The sequence below is a fragment of the Lynx canadensis genome, chromosome B3 (genome assembly GCF_007474595.2).
Source record: "Lynx canadensis isolate LIC74 chromosome B3, mLynCan4.pri.v2, whole genome shotgun sequence".
Classification (NCBI taxonomy): domain Eukaryota; kingdom Metazoa; phylum Chordata; class Mammalia; order Carnivora; family Felidae; genus Lynx; species Lynx canadensis.
The window spans coordinates 47,866,116-47,883,297 of record NC_044308.2 but is presented as its reverse complement, the minus strand read 5'-3'; the positions used below and the strand labels follow the sequence as shown (position 1 = coordinate 47,883,297).

At 34.7% G+C, this 17,182-nt stretch overlaps 2 protein-coding genes across 2 annotated transcripts in view; one reads left to right on the top strand and one right to left on the bottom strand.

Moving 5' to 3' along the window:
* Nucleotides 1-11,896, top strand: part of TEX9 (testis expressed 9) — a 62,185-nt gene extending 50,289 nt beyond the window's left edge. The window contains exons 11-12 of the mRNA XM_030318115.1: nucleotides 11,064-11,198; nucleotides 11,822-11,896. Coding sequence (XP_030173975.1) covers nucleotides 11,064-11,198; nucleotides 11,822-11,896 — 210 coding nt within the window. The remainder of the gene's footprint in view (nucleotides 1-11,063; nucleotides 11,199-11,821) is intronic.
* MNS1 (meiosis specific nuclear structural 1) overlaps nucleotides 11,259-17,182 on the bottom strand; it is a 50,106-nt gene continuing 44,182 nt past the window's right edge. Inside the window, exons 9-10 of the mRNA XM_030318113.2 lie at nucleotides 14,355-14,480; nucleotides 11,259-12,728 (exon numbers count right to left, since the gene is read on the bottom strand). Of these exons, the coding sequence (XP_030173973.1) occupies nucleotides 12,636-12,728; nucleotides 14,355-14,480 (219 nt within the window). The 3' untranslated portion in view covers nucleotides 11,259-12,635. The remainder of the gene's footprint in view (nucleotides 12,729-14,354; nucleotides 14,481-17,182) is intronic.

The window sequence follows — 17,182 nt, the reverse complement described above, 5'->3', positions numbered from 1 at the left end:
TTGTGCGGTGCAAGCAAGTTCCCTGGCAGGAACCAGTTCCCTTTGGGATTTTGGCTGGGGGATGGGCGAGGGAGATGGCGCTGGCCAGCGCCTTTGTTCCCCGCCAAACTGAGCTCTGTCGTCAGGGGCTCAGCAGCTCTCCCTCCCGTTGTCCTCCAGCCTTCCCGCTCTCTGAGCAGAGCTGTTAACTTATAACCTCCCAGATGTTAAGTCCCACTTGCTGTCGGAACACACTCCCTCCGGCCCCTCCGCTTTTGCAAGCCAGACTCAGGGGCTCTGCTTGGCCAGCGGGCCGCCCCTCTGCCCCGGCTCCCTCCCGCCAGTCCGAGTAGCCCGCACCGCCTCGCCGCCCTTCCTACTCTCTTCCGTGGGCCTCTCGTCTGCGCTTGGCTCCAGAGACTCCGTTCTGCTAATCCTCTGGTGGTTTTCTGGGTTATTTAGGTAGGTGTAGGTGGAATCTAAGTGGTCAGCAGGACGTGGTGAGCCCAGCATCCTCCTACACCACCATCTTCCCCGAAATCCAGAATCTTTACATTTTACCTATGTTGTCAAATTTATCGGCATATAATTTTTTTTGTTATTCCTTTATTGTCCTTTGAATAACTAGAGAATTTATATTGATGTTCTTCCCACATTCTCATAGATTTCTTTTTCTCCTTATTCTTGATATTGGTAATTTGTATCATCTTTTCTTGATCAGCCTTACTAGAACCTTACTAAATTGGTTTTTATTTATTTTTCCTCAGTTTTCTCTTTTATTGATTTCTATTTATTATTTCCTTCTCTCTCTTTAATTGGGTTCAATTTGTTCTTTTTCTAGTTACTTAAAATGGGAACAGAATCTGTTGATTTGAACCCTTTCTTTTCTAATATAAGCATTTAACATTGTAAATTTTCTTCTATGCATTCTTTTAGCTACAAATTTTGATTTGTCATTTTTTCATTTTCATTCTATTCACATACTGTCTAATTTTCCTTTTGATTTTTTTTACTTATGAGTTATTTAGAAGCTTGTTGTTTCATTTACAAATATTTGGTAATTTTTCCAGATACTTTTTTTACTGATTTCTAATTTAATTCATGGTGGACATATAATGAATTTGTTTTTGTTTTTGTTTAAGTTTTTTATTTTAATTCAGTTATAGTTAACATACAAGGTTATATTAGTTAAAGGTAAACAATATACTGATTGAACAATTTTAAACATTTTCTGTACTCACATATCTGATAAACGTATTCTTAATCCCCATCACCTATTTCACCCATTGCCCTACTCACCTCTCTGTTAACCATCAGTTCTCTATAGTTCACTCTTAGTTTGTCTCTCTCTTTCATTCTCTCTTTCTCTCTTATGCTCATTTATTTTGTTTTTTAAATTCCACATATGAGTGAGATCATAAGGTATTTGTTTCTCTGACTTATTTCACTTAGCATTATATTCTCTAGCTCCATCCATGGTGTTGCAAATGGCAAGAGTTCATTCTTTTTGTGGCTTAATAATACTCCATTGTGTATATGCACTGCTTCTTTATCCTTTCATCTGTTGATGGACACTTGAGCTGCTTACCTATTTGATTATTTTAAATAACCAGAGGGATGCATATATATCTTTTTGAATTATTCTTTTCATGTTCTTTGGGTAAATATTGAGTAGTGGAGCTACTGGATCATATGGTATTTCTATCTTGAAATTGTTGAGGAACCTCCATACTGTTTTCCAGAGAGGCTGCACCTGCTTGCATTCCCACCAACAGTGCATTGAGGGTTCCTTTTTCTCCACATCCTCACCAACACTTGTTGTTTCTTGTGTTTTTGATTTTAGCCATTCTGGCATGTATGAGGTGATACCTCTTGTGGTTTGATTTGCATTTTCCTGATGATGAGTGATGTTGAGCATCTTTTCATGTCTTTTGGCCATCTGTATGTCTTTGAAGAAATGTCTATTCATGTCTTCGGCCCATTTTTGGATTATTTGGTTTTGGGTGTTGAGTTGTAGAAGTTCTTTATATATTTTGGATATTAACCCTTTATAGGATAGGCCATTTGCAAATACTTTCTCCCATTCAGTAGGTTGCATTTTAGTTTTGTTCATTGTTTACTTCACTGTGCCAAAGCTTTTTATTTTGATGTGATCCTAATAGTTATTTTTTTAAGCTTTATTTCCCTTTCCTCAGGGGACATCTCTAGAAAAAATATTGCTATAGCTGATGTCACAGGAATTACTGCTGCTCTTCTAGGTTTTTTTTTTTTGTCGTTTCAGGTCTCATGTTTAATCCATTTTGAATTTATTTTTGTGTATGGTGTAAGAAAGTGGTCCAGTTTCATTCTTTCACATGTAGCTGTCCAGTTTTTCCAACTCCATTTGTTAAAGACACTTTTTCCCATTGCATATTCTTTCCTCCTTAGTTGAGGATTAATTGACCATATAATTGTGGGTTTATTGGGGGCTCTATATTCTGTTCTATTAATCTGTTTTGTGCCAGTACCATACTGTTTTGATTACTTGAGCTTTGTAATATGACTTGAAGACTGGAATTGTAATACTTCCCTCTAGTTTTGTTTCTCTTTTTCAGGATTGTTTTGGCTACTTGGGGTCTTTTATGGTTCCATACAAATTTTAGGATTGTTTATTCTAGTTCTGTGAAAAGTGCTGTTGGTATTTTGATAGGGATTGAATTTAATCTGTAGATTGCTTGGTAGTATGGACATTTTAACAGTATTCGTTCTCCCATTTCATGAGCATGTTTATTATATCTTTCCATTTCTTTGTGTCATGTTCAATTTTTTCATCAGTGTTTCATAGTTTTCAGAGTACAAGTTTTTTACCTCTTCGGTTAGGTTTATTCCTAGGTATTTTATTATTTTTGGTGCAACTGTAATGGGATTCCTTGCTTAATTTCTCTTTGTGCTATTTCATTATTAGTGTATAAAAATGGAAGAGATTTCTATATGTTGGTTTTGTATCCCTCAACTTAACTCATTTATCAGTGCTAGTAATTTTCTGGCGAACTTTTTAGGGTTTCCTATATAGAGTATCATGTCATCTGCACATAGTGAAAGTTTTACTTCTTCCTTACCAATTTGGATGCCTTTTATTTCTTTTTGTTGTCTGATTGCTGTGGCTAGGACTTCTAGTTCTATGGTGAATAAAAGTGATGAGAGTGGACCTCCTTGTGTTACTTAGGGGAAAAGCTCTCAGTTTTTCACCACTGAGTAGGATATATGCTGTGGGATTTCAATATAAGGTATTTATTATGTTTAGTTATGTTCCCTCTAAACCTAATTCGTTGAGTTTTTTGTTTTTATCATGAAGCATGTTGTACTTTGTCAAATGCTTTTTGGAAACGATCATATGGTTTGTATCCTGTTAGTGATGTGCTCTATCATGTTGATAGATTTATGAATATTAAACCACCCTTGAATCCCAGGAATAAATCCCACTTGATCATGATGAATGATTTTTTTAAATGTATTACTGGATTCAGTTTGCTAACATTGTGATGAGGAGTTTTGCATCTGTGTTCATCAGAGATATTGGCCTGTAGTTCTTTGTGTTTGTGGGTGTGTGTGTGTGTCTGTGGTGGTTTTATCTAGTGTTGGTATCAGAGTAATACTAATCCCATAGAATGAATTTGGAAGTTTTTCTTCCTATTATGTTTATTGGAATAGTTTGAGGAGACTAGATATTAACTCTTCTTTAAATGTTTGATAGAATTTGGGGCACCTGGGTGGCTCAGTCAGTTAAGCATCTGGCTCTCAATTTCAGCTTAGGTCATGATCTCATGATTTGTGGGATCAAGCCCTGCATCAGGCTTCATGCTGACCATGGAGCCTTCTTGGGATTCTATCTCAACATAAATTAATAAAGATTAAAAAATAAAATATGTTCGATAGAATTTGCCTGAGAAGCTGTCTGGTTCTGGACTTTTGTTTGTTGGAAGTTTTTTGACTAGTTCAATTTCATTGCTGGTAATCATTCTGTCCAAATTTTCTATTTCTTTCAGTTTTGGTAGGTTATTTGTTCCTAGGAATTTATCCATTTCTTCTAGGTTGTCCAATTTGTTGGCATATAGTTTCTCATAATACTCTCTTAAAATTCTTTATATGGTGTTGGTTGTCATTTTTCCTTCCATTTATGATTTTCTTTGAGTCCTCTTTTTTTTTTTTTTTTTTTTGATGGGTCTCCCTGGAGGTTTATCAATCTTGTTGATCTTTTCAAAGAACCAGCTCCTGGTGTCATTGATCTGTTCTATAATTTTTATAGTCTCTATATCATTTATTTCTGCTGTAACATTTGTTATTTTCTTCTTTTGGTTTTGGGTTTTGTTTGGTCTTTTTTTTTCTAGTTCCTTTAGGTGTAAGGTTAGGTTGTTTATTTAAGACTTTTTATGTTTGTTGAGATAGGCCTGTATTTATGGAAACTTCCCTTTTAGAAACACTTCTGCTATATCCCAAAGAGTTTGTACTGTTGTGTTTTCATTTTCATTTGTTTACATGTAATTTTTTATTTCTTCTTTGATACCTTGGTTGACCCATTCATTTTTTAGTAGCCTATTATTTAACCTCTAGATATTTGTGTTGTTTCCAGATTTTCTCTTGTGATTGATTTCTAGTTTCATAGCACTGTGGTCAGAAAAGATGTATGGTGTGACTTTGATCTTTTAAATTCTGTTGAGACTTGTTTTGTGCCCTAATATGTGGTCTGTTCTGGAGAATGTTCCATGTGTGCTTGAAAAGAAAGTGTATTCTGCTATTTTAGGATGTTTTGAATGTATCTGTTAAGTCCACTTAGTCTCCTGTGTCATTCAAAGCCACTATTTCTTTGTTGATTTTTTGTTTAGATGACCTGTCCATTGATGTAAGTGGGATGTTAAAGTCCCCTACTATTATTGTGTTAGTATTGATTAGTTCCCTTATGTTTGTCTTTAACTGTTTTATGGATCTGGGTTCTTCCATGGTAGGTGTACAAATATTTTCAATTATTGTATCTTCTTCTTGGATTGTCCCCTTTATTATATATAGTGTTCTTTGCTTTATGTTACAGTGTTTTAAGTCTATTTTGTCTAAGTACTGCTATCCCAGCTTTCTTTTGACATCCATCTACAAAATAAATATTTCTCTATCCCCTTACTTTCAATCTGCAGGTATTTTTAGGTCTAAAATGAGTCTCTTATAGGCAGCATATAGATGGATTTTGTTTTTATCCACTTTGTCATCCTGTGTTTCCATTGGAGTATTTAGTCCATTTACATTCAAAGTAATTATTGATAGGTATGTATTTATTGTCATTTTGTTACTTGTTTTGTAGGATTTTTTTTTGTAGTTTTTCTCTGACTTTTGTCTTGCTCTCTTTCATGGTTTGCTGATTTTCTTTAGTGATATACTTGGATTCCTTTCTCTTTATTCTTTGCATATTTTTTTACTGTTTTTTGATTTATGGTTATCATTAGGTGTATATGTAACATCTTCTACCTTTATCATAGTCTTATGAAGCTGATGGTTGCTTAAGAAAGAGAGGGAGAGAGAGAGAACCCCAAGCAGGCTCTGCAATGTCAGCACAGAGCCTGACCTAGGGCTCGAACCCTTGAACCATGAGATCATGACCTGAGCCAAAATCGAGTTGTCTGCTTAACTGACTGCTATGAACATGAGTGTACAATTACTCTTTTTAAGACCCTGGTTTCAGTTTTCTTGGGTATATATCCAGATGTGGAATTGCTGGATCATATGGCAAATACTTGTTAATTTTTCAGGAAACAACCATACTGCTTTTCCACAGGAGCTGTCTCATTTTACATCCTCACCAATGGTGCATGAGGGTTCTAGTTTCTCTGTATTTTCACCAGCAGTTATTTTTTTGTGGTTTTGGTTTTATTTTTTTTATAGTAGTTATCCTAATATTTATTAGGGGGTTATTTCTCATTGTGACTTTGATTTACATTTCCCTAATGATTAGTAACACTGACCACCTTTTTTGTGCTTGCTAGACATATGTATATCTTTTTTTGGAGAAATGTCTACAAAATAGGCAAGGACTTGAATTGGTTGACTGTGCTCTGTTACTGACTTGTAGGAATTCTTTACATATTCTGGATATTAATTCCTTGTCAGATATATGATTTGCAGAGATTTGCCATTCACTCTGTTGATTTTGTCCTTTAATGTAGTGTTTTTTAAAATTTTTTTGTGGTTGCTTGTACTTTTGGCATCCTAAGAAATCACAACTGAATCCAATATCATGTACCATGTCCCCTGTGTTTTCTTCTAATAGTTTAATAATTTTAGGGTTTACATTTAGGTCTTTAACCAAACTTGAGTTAATTTTTGTAGATAGTATGATATAGAGGTACAGGCTCATTATTTTGCTTGGAGATACCAAGTTTCCAAGTACAGTGTGTTAAAGAGGATGTCCGTTCCCAGGGAATGGTCTTGGCACTCTTGTCAATATAATTATTTGTCCTTATGTGTTTATTTCTGGGCATTCTGTTCCATTGGTCTATGTCTTTTATGAAGGTATCACATTGCTTTGATCACTGTAGCTTTGTAATAAGTTTTGAAATCCAGAAGTATGAGACCTCCAACTTTGTTATTCATTTCAGGATTGTTTGACTATTTATATCCTTTTGAGATTCCATATGAATATTAGGATGGATATTTCCATTTCTGTAAAAAAACACAGTTGGGATTTTGATAGAGATGACATTGAATCTATAAATATCTTTTGGGTAGTATTGGCATCATAAAAATATTAAGTCTTTCCAATCCACAAACACAGAATATCTGTCCATTTATTTGGATTTAAATACTTTCAGCAGTTTTCAAGTTTTCAGTGTAAAAGTCTTTCATCTTGGTTATGTTTATTCCTAAGTATTGTATTCTTTTGAATACAATGGTTATTGTATGGTTACAATACAATGGTTATTGTACAATGGTTATTTCTTTTTAGGAATATTCATTGTTAGTATACAAAACATAACTGATTTTGTGTATTGATTCTGTAACTTGCAGCTTTACCAAATGAATTTATTCTTAATAGTTTTCTTGTAGAATCTTTAGGGTTTTCCACATACATGTGTTATCTGTGAACAGGAATAATGTTTCTTCTTCTTCTTTTTTTTAATTTGGATGCCTTTTATTATTTTTCTTCCCTGGATTCTCTGACCAAGACTTCCAGTACTATGTTGGATAAAGTGGCAAAAGCAGGTGTCCTTGTCTTGTTCTTGATAATGGAGTAAAAGCTTCTGGTCTTTTACCACTGAGTATATTAGCTGTGGGCTTTTCATGTGGGGCTTTTATTATGTTGAAGTAGGATCATTGTTCCTTGTCTGTTTCATGTTTTTTAACATGAAAGCGTGTTTAATCTTCTCAAATCCTTTTTTGACATCATTCAAGAGGATTGTGTGTTTCTTTCATTGTGTTAATGTGAAGTGTTACATTGATTGATTTTCATTATGTTGAACCATCCTTGCTTCCAGGAATATATCCCCCTTGGTCATTCTGTACAGTCCTTTTCATGTACTGTGGAATTGTGTGCTATTATTTTGTTGAGGATTTTCACGTAAGTATTTGTGAGGGATATAGGTCTGTAGTTTTTTTTGTTGTATTTTTGTCTGGCTTTGGTATTAGGCTGATGCTGTCTTCATAGAATGAGTTTGGAAGTGTTTTGTTCTCTTCAGTTTGGGTAAAGAATTTAAAGATGGTTCATGTTCTTTTTTTTTTTTAATATTTGGTAGAATTCACCAGTGAAGCCATCTAGTTCAGGGATTTCCTTGTTAAAAGGTTTTTGAATAGGGATTTCCTTATTAAAAGGTTTTTGAATACTCCTTCAATCTCCTAACTAGATACAGATTTATTTGGATTTCCTGAACTGATTTCGTATTTATCATTCAGTTTTAGTAGATTGGGAATGTCTAGGAATTTGTTTCATCTAGGTTATCCAATTTATTGGTGTACCACTGTTCATAGTATTCTCTTATCTTCTGTATTTCTGGGATATCAGTTGTAATGTCTACTCTCCCATTTATTTAAAATCTTCCAAAAATAATAAATAAATAAATAAATAAATAAATAAATAAATAAATAATAAAATCTCCCAAAATGGGGGCACCTGGGTGGCTCAGTTGGTTAAACGTCTTCACCTAGGTCATGATCTCAAGGTTTGTGAGTTTGAGCTCACGTTGGGCTCTGTGCTGACAGCTCAGAACCTGAAGCTTGCTTCTGATTCTGTTTCCCTTGCTTTCTGCCCCTCCCCCACTTGCACTCTCTTGTAAACGTTAAAAAAAATTTTTAAAATAAAATCTTCCAAAATGGCTTTGTTTCTGTAAAATCAGTTGCAATATCTCCTTTTTCATTTTTGTTATTATTATTTTTTTGAGAGTGAGCAAACATGAGCAGGGGAGGGGCAGAGGGAGAGAGAGAAGTTTAAGTAGACTCCATGCCCAGTGCAGGGCCCAATGTGGGACTTGATCTCCCAAGCATGAGATCATGACCTGAGCCGAAATCATGAGTCACTTAATAGACTGAGCCACCCAGGTGACTCCTGCTTTCATTTCTGATGTTAGTTGAGTCATTGTGTTTTGTTTTGTTTTTTTAGTCTAGGTAAAGGTTTGTCAATTTTATTGATCTTAACAAAGAATGAACTCCTGGTTTCATGGATTTTTCTCTACTGTTTTTTTATTCTCTATTTCATTTATCTCTGCTCTAAGCTTTATTTTCTATTTTCAACTAGCTTTGGGTTTAGTTCTCTAGTTATAGTGAGATTGTTGATTTGAGATATCTTCTTTTTTAATGTAAGCATTTATAGCTATACATTTCATTTTCCCCTTAGCACTGCTCTCACTGCATCCTATAACTTTTGTTATATTGGGTTTTCATCGTCATTTATCTGAAGATATTTTTCTAATTTCTCTTGTGATTTCTTCTTTGACCCATTGGTTGTTTAAAAGTATGTTAATTCCCACGTATTTATGGATTTTCCATTTTCCTTCTGCTATTGATTTCTAGTTTCATTTCACTGTGAACAGGAAAGACACTTTGGTTTCAATCTTTTAAAATTTCCTAAGACTTGTTTGTGGCCTAAAATGGTCTATTTTGGAGAATGTTTCATGTGCACTTAAGAAAAATATATATTCTGCTTTTCTTGGGTGTAATGTTCTAATATGTCTTTTGGGTCCAGTTGGTCTTTAGGGTTGTTCAAGTACTGTTCTTATTGCTCTTCTTTCTGGTTCTATCCATTATTGTAAGTGGGGTATTGAAGTCTACTGTAACTGTAGAGCGGTTCTTTTTCTCCCACCAATTCTGTCCATGTTTGCTTCATATATTTAGGAACTCATGTTGGGTGCATATATAATTGTTATAGCTCCTTGGTGAATTGAGCCTTTTATTATTATATAATGGCCTTTTTTTGGTCTCTCATACCTGTTTTGACTAAAAGTCTATTTTGTCTGGTATTATTGTAGCTACCTCCATCCTCTTGTGGTTACCATTTGCATGGATTATCTTTTTCCATCCTTTCATTTTCAATCTGTGTATGTCCTTAGATCTAAAGTGAGTCTTTTGTAGAAAGTATATACTTGATCTTGTTTTTTAAATCCAATCTATGGGGACTTTAATTCACTTACATTTCAAGTTACTAGTGATGGGGAAGAAATTCCTGCTACCATTTTGTATTATTTTCTATATGTCTTAAAGCTCTTTTTGTCATTTAAACGTCTTAATTTCCTAGGAGTCTCAGCCCTGCTGCTTCTCAGGGCCTTAGGTGTTGTATTAAATTCCTCTGCCCATAATCTCTTGCCCTTAGGCATTCATGGTTCTGCAGACCCCCAGTAGCCCTCAGGTGTAGCACTTCCCATCAGTGCTCTGAGTCAGGCTAGACAGTCCCTCAAGCAATCCTCAGACAAGTCAGAACATCACAAGTAAGTTCCACTCTTTTTTCCATGAATTTAGAGGCTTCTTTTTTCCACTAGGCCAGGAGAATAAGGGGAAAGGGTGAGCATAAAGGCCATAAAGTTTCCTATCATTTTGAATGTGACTTTTTGTTGGTTAGGTGTTTGGTTGTTACTGCTGCTTAATTGGCTTCTAGAGTTCTCATGTTACATTGGGGAGTATATTGTATCTTCAGTGTTTCTCTGCGTATTTGTTGGGGGGAGAAGGGTCTGGAGCTTCCTAATCTTGGTGATATCACTGTCAATTATCTTTTACAGAGATTTATTTTGAAAGAAAAAGTCTAATATTCTATTATTTCTGGTACTTTTTTATGTGTATGTAGATTCAGATTTCCTTCTGGTATCATTGTCCTTTTGCATGAAAGACTTCCTTTAATATTTCTTTAAGATCTTCCTATACTTAAATAAATTCTACTGACCTGTCTTAAAGCTCACAGATATTTTTTCTGCACTGTCCAAATTGCTGCAGAGCTCATTCAGGTAATTTTTGCCAAGATTACAAACTCTGCCTTCTCAGACCACTGGCTGAATTCTCTGCCCAGCTCTCTAGACCACAGCTCTTGCCTTTCATGTTGCCTTTCCTAGAGGTCTCACTCTGCACGTGGGCTATCTAGGTATCTGCCAAGGATTTGAGGGAATTTTGAGGGCTCTTTTCTTTCCAGGATTTGCCACCTGGAAATTTCTACCACCCTGGCAACCCTGCTCTTTCATTCCTCAGCCCAGTAAAACTACTTTTTCCTTGAGGTCTATCTCCTGTGAACCCATTAAGTGGAAAGTGCTCTCAGAAGCCAGTTGAATATGGACCTCAGTCAGTTTATTTCCCTTTTTTCAAGTATCATATCATCTCCACTTTCTGCTTACTATTGATTACTCATCTGTGCCTTCAAATATGTTATTGTTACCCTCAGAAGAGTTTGGTCCATTTTAAGTTACTCTGCCACTACTGGAATTAGAACTGAATTATATTTAAAATGCTTAAAATGTATGAGTTATCAAAGTCAGTTTTTCAGTAATGCAAAGAAGATTTACAAAAATTTTATATTTTAAAGGTAGTTATTACAAAGTGACTATAGTTTTTATAATTTGAAGACTATATGGGATTTGTTTTTCCTTGTGCAGGATATAGCCAATGAAGACCACAAAAAAATTGAAGCATTAAAGTCTGAAAACAAGAAGCTAGAAAAACAAAAAGGAGAATTAATGATAGGGTTCAAGAAGCAGTTAAAATTAATTGATGTTTTAAAAAGGCAGAAGGTGAGTCTATTCTAAAAAAAACAGTTAAATTGTAGATATTTTTAGATGTATTTGATATGCTTAGGTACAAAATTTTACCTATAGAACATACATAATAAGATTTCTACATAACATGTCATCCAAGCAAATGGATATTTTCAGGCAGATAAATTAGTAATGTGGAAAATGGGACTGGTAAATACAGTATGGGTACTCCCTAATGACAGAAAGTATATACAAGAGTATAATATACTATTACCGTATTGGATTGGTTTGCCTCTTTAAACACGGAAGAGTGCAAATGGATTCCAAATCACTCTTCCCTTCTCTACACGTGAATTACCTGGTGGTGAGAAGATTCGAAGCCATGGCTCTGCCACTTTCCCTTTTTGCAAAGGTTACGTATTAAAATACTACTGAAGTGTTCTCTCAACAGGTTGATTCAGTAACCACCATGGACAAATAGGCTTTTACAGGCTGACCCTTGAATGTAATTATTTCAAATATGTTTATTGGAATTAGAGTACACATTCCAACAGAGCTTATCATTTGATAGCATATTTATATACACATTTTTATCAACTGAGTGTTGTCCTGTGGTCTACTCTTAATGCTAAAACAATATTGATTTGTTACAAACACAGATGCATATTGAAGCTGCCAAGATGCTGTCTTTCACCGAAGAGGAATTTATGAAGGCACTTGAATGGGGAAATTGATAAGTGACCTACTTTAATTAGTCTGTATAACTGACTGTGTGCCCCATATACATTTTATTTAAAGTTTTAATGATTTATTTTTACTCTCTATAAATAATTAAGATATTTGATAATGAAATCAAAGCAATTGCAACAAATTCCCTGTTTAGATTTGGGGTGGATACAAAATTGATAGGTGATTATTAGAAAATTGTGAGCCACTTGCCCTTTTATATAAAGTATTTTATGCTCTGGTGATTTAGCTCTAGTTAATAAAAACAGTACTAGCACATAAACTGTCATTTAAGTTCTTATTGACAATAAAGCACTTTGAAATTCCTCACTCCTTATTCTTTTCCCTTATAGTAGAAAGAAAAAGATACTTTCCCTAAACACAAATACCAAGCTCTGAGCAGGAGGAGTAGTATGGAAAAGTTAGTCTCCTGGGTTTGGCTGTATTGTATTTATATAAAGAAAATGTTGTAATGTGGTGTGTAACTCAGCTCTTCAAATTATCAGTACAAGAACAAGAATTTGACTAATAGCAATTAATTTTATAGATAAAAAATATTCTGCAATTTAATTTTATCAGAAAACAAATATTTTCTTATAGATAATTGTTTACAAATGATGAAATACAGAGTTGCTTTAGAAAATCCAAATACATTATGGATTCTGTCACTGACCTGTGAAACAAAAGTCACACTGACATCTAGTGGTGAAAACAAAACAATCCAGGTTTTACCAAATCTTGATGGTATCACTTCTCTTCACAAATTTCCCTCCTTTTCTGATATACTTTTCTAAACTCTTCACCAAGCATATCGATATCATCCTCCTTTTTAAATACTCCCTACAGGAAAAATATTTTGTGAGTTACTTCAAATGCCAGAATATTTAAATGCTTCTAAGACTAACATATAGACTACAAAAATTTGTAAAGTTATCTCCAAGATAATGAAATCTATTTCATAGGTTTACAAATAATATCACTAGTCTCTGAAAATTATGACTCTATGTATAATGAAATCTTTGACCTGATTTCCTGATTTATTTATCAGCTCCAGTATAGGAATTTGTAATAGGAATCTGGAATTCTATTTTACTACCTCAAGTACCACTGCTTGGATTGGCTGAATGAGAATTTCATAAGGTATGAGAGCAGTCAGAGTTAAGAGACTGAGCTTTGCTAGATTCATGCATGGGATTGGCTCTCACCTCCATTCTATGGTTGATCAGCAAACATTGTCTTGCAGGAAAGACTCCAGATTTGGAGTTACATGCCCTTTAAGCAAGCCCTTTGAAATTCTTGGTGCTTTTATTTACTTTTCTTTTCCTTATAGTACACAATAAAAGGCTCTTAAATATTTACTTATGTAATTTAAAGGAGCTAAAGAATAATTTAGGTCATTTAGGGCCATTAGGACCTAAAAGATTAAAATCATTTTGGCAGAACAGGTTTGTTAGACTCTCCCTATCTCCACATTTATTTCCTTTTAAAAGTATCTAAACTGAGATTCTCCAGAATTTATAGTCTAATTTTTTTGAAATGAATTTCTTATAGCTTTTGTCAGTATATCATTTCATATTCATTAATCCAATCAGCCAATTAGACTATAACATCCTGTGGACAAGCAATAATTACTCAGATATTTCCCTTTCTCTTTCCTTAGCACTGGACTGAACCCAAAATAAGCACTTTATTCTTCCAATGGAATAAAATATCAAATGACATTTCTATTTGAAGGTTGTAAATTTTATTTACATGAGTCCAGATGTTTATGGGGCTTAGGAAAATCCATTGTTACTTCATTTATAGTCAGAATGTATCCCACTTATACATGAAAATCTGTTACCTTCTGGAAGTACTTTTAAAAATAGATTACTTAGTACCTACTTATAACCTCCCATTATACAGCAGCTCTGTCTCGGACTCGGTTCAAGCATGTGTCTGTTATCAGTGTTACCAATTACAAGAGTTTCCTGTACAAAAAGTATCACGGTTGCTTTAGGGTAGTTTAGTTTTAGACTTCCTACACCCAAAGGGAAAAAGAACTTCTAAAATTTAAATTCAGTAAATCTGGCTCCTACTTTAAGAATGTGCCAAGATTTGGGGCACCTGGGTGGCTCAGTTAAGCTTCTGACTTTAGCTCAAGTCATGCTCTCACAGTCCATGAGTTCAAGCACCAAGTCAGGCTCTGTGCAGACAGCTCAGAGCCTGGAGCCTGCTTCAGATTCTGTGTCTCCTTTCTCTCTGACTCTTTGCTGCTTGTACTTTCTCTCTCAAAAATAAATAAACATTAAGAAAAAAAAAAAATGTGCCAAGACCAACTCTAATTTTAGAGACAGATGTTCAATGACTGCCTCCGATCCCACTGCTGCTTTGTAACAGCCACAAGTAAGTGAAACCCAGGCCCTCTGTTTTTTTCCCCATTATTAGAGTTTAGGAAGATTATACCTTGAATTAAATCTCACTTACTTTAGGAAGATATCCTAGTAATTTTGTAGCATGTTCTTTGAGAAGTTTTAGTCTTTCTTCTTCAATAATTGCATTAATACATCCTTGTCGTCTTTGCTGCAACTGCCATTCTTCCAGTTCACGTTGCTGGAAATGTAAATGAAATTTTATTGTCACAGAATACATTAATCTTTTAAGAAGTCATCAAATAAAGCCATCTTGCAGTGGATTAGATAAAATTGAACTATTTTTTACACTACAGAAAATATTATGTAGTTTATATATCTTTTATATTTATTATATATACACAAATCTCTATTTTTTACAGTCACTATTCCCTTAAGGATACAAAAAAAAAAGGCATGGCTGGGATTTTAGGGAGGCAAGTATATATCTTCAGGACAGTATCTTCATCACCAAGGAAAAAATGTACAAAGAAGGGACTTCCTAACTAATTCAAATATTTATGTAATGTTTACCGTATGCCAATTGCTGAAGGCAACTTTCAGTGTAAAACAAAACCAAAAACTGGATGAAACAGAATAGGGATGTCTAAAAGATAAATATTTCCATGTATGTTAAAAATTTTAAGAGCCCATATGAAGCACAGGAGTAGCAGCAAGAGTTCTAACAGGAGAACCAGTGTTTCTCAGGCAACAGTTCTGAATGCTCTCATGTAACCGCACCAAAATTCTGTGCCACATGCTATGGAAGAGATGGCCAGCTTTAAAAGTTTTAGGGCTTAAAAGAACTCTTACAGCGTTGTATCCAAATAATCTATTGCAAAGGGAAGGGTGCTAAAGGCAGGCCACTGAAGTAGTGTTGAATTCCTACATAGAATTAAAGTAGTATTAATGTTGAGCTGGTCTGTGCAATAAATAGTTTCCTAGGGTCACAATTTCTTCAAAACTCTTCATAGTTACCAAATAAAGAAGGATGCTAGGACACAGCCATATCCAATGCCACTTAAGCCTTTAATGGCTTCTAATGAGACTATTTCGTCTACTATATTACCTTATTTGCATTACAGAATCAGAAGCAGCACTGGTAGCTGAGAAAAGACTTACACTCTCTACCCATCTTGTTATTGAATCAAAGTGTTGAGTGGTTCTTACTTATTTTCTAAGATGATATAAAGTTATAGAATCTGCCATGGAATTGTTATAACTGAATTTGTTTTGAGACTATATTTCTAAGGCTCCCTTATAATCATGTGTGGTCACAACAAGACTTGGTTTCTGCCAATGGACTATAAGCAAAAGTGTCATATGGCAGATTCCAGGAATCAATCGTATACACCCACTTTGTCTCTCTTCAACTCTTCCATCTGCTACTTGAAACATGAAGGGTGAAGATCCAATTTAGACCATGAAGATAAAGGCTATAGGCTACAGAAGCCACAGCGAAATGCTAGGATGACCCTGGTTCCTGAAGGCTGAATACAGCCTCCATTCCAGCCCTGAATTCCCTTAGACTTTTATGTGAGAATAGTAAACTATCTACTATGCCACTATTAATTTGATACTCTGTACCTGCAGCCAAACCTAATCCTAACTGATCTGTTCTTTATAAAAAGGAGATGCAAAAAAAATTCTGAAACGTTGTGAGGAAAGGTCAGTTGTTAGATTTTTGTCCAATGATGTACGGTCTCTAGTTGGGGTAGAATACAAGATTTCTCTACTTGGGATGTGGTAAACACATTAAATATTTATCCTAATAAACACTTTCATAGTAAATTAGGCTAAACAGAAAGTATGAAACCAATTTGTCCATTTAGACAAACTCAATAGAGCTGGTATTAGGTAACTCTTTCCTGGGTAGTTTTATATTTTGTCTTACTAACCATGTGATTTTTTTAGAGGTAGACAGAATTGTAGTTACCTATTTAGGAATATATCTGAAATCTAAAAAAACAGAGTTAGAGCCTTATAGGATTAATGTGTTCCATGATCATGAAAATCCACCCTTGCTCTTGGGCAAGAAAAATGTGACCCAATCTCAGACACTTTTAGCACACAGCTTTATATTAGGAATATTTACATTAGAAAAAATTAAGAAAATAAAGACATAAATTGTAGAAATATCTATGCTTTAGGTGGTTTTATGTGATTTCCATTTATAGTTACCTTGCTAACTTTTCTAGGAGCTTTCTAATTAGCTCTGTAAGCCATGAGATGGGACGGTCTATCACTGTTTCTACCTCTTTCTACGCAAGGAGTATTCAAAACCTTCTGATCATTTCAAAAGTCTTCTAATTTTCATCCTCCTTGACTGCTCTGCTTGTCTGACACTGTTGATCACCCTCCTTGATTCAACAAACATTTATTATTCACCACTTGTCAAGCAAAATGCTAGGTGCTTAAAGGTTAACCCTTAAAGGTTAGAGTAGATCATGACTGATTTATATCAAAGATAAGGAATTGGGATTTTATGCTGTAGGAATCCACTTAGGTTTAAGTACGAGGAGGACATAATGAATTTTTTAAGCCCATTATAACTAGTAGCAGATGGACTAGTCATATGGAGACCAGTAGATAACAATTTCAGTAGTCCACAGGAATGGTATTAAATGTCTGGACTAAGTTATTAAGAAACTGGATTTAAGACTTATTACTGAAATGAAGTCAATGGAATTTGGTGGCTGACTAAAAATTATTAGATAGGAATGGGGAAAAGTCCAGGATGATTTCAAAGTCATAGACTTGGGTAACTGACTGAATATGCTGTCTTTAACCAAGATTCAGGCTACAGAAACTGTAAAAAGTTTGTGTGGAATGTTCACTTTTGGAAACTAAATTCTAAGGCACCTACAAGATTTCCAACTACGTCATTTAGACAGCTAGAAATAT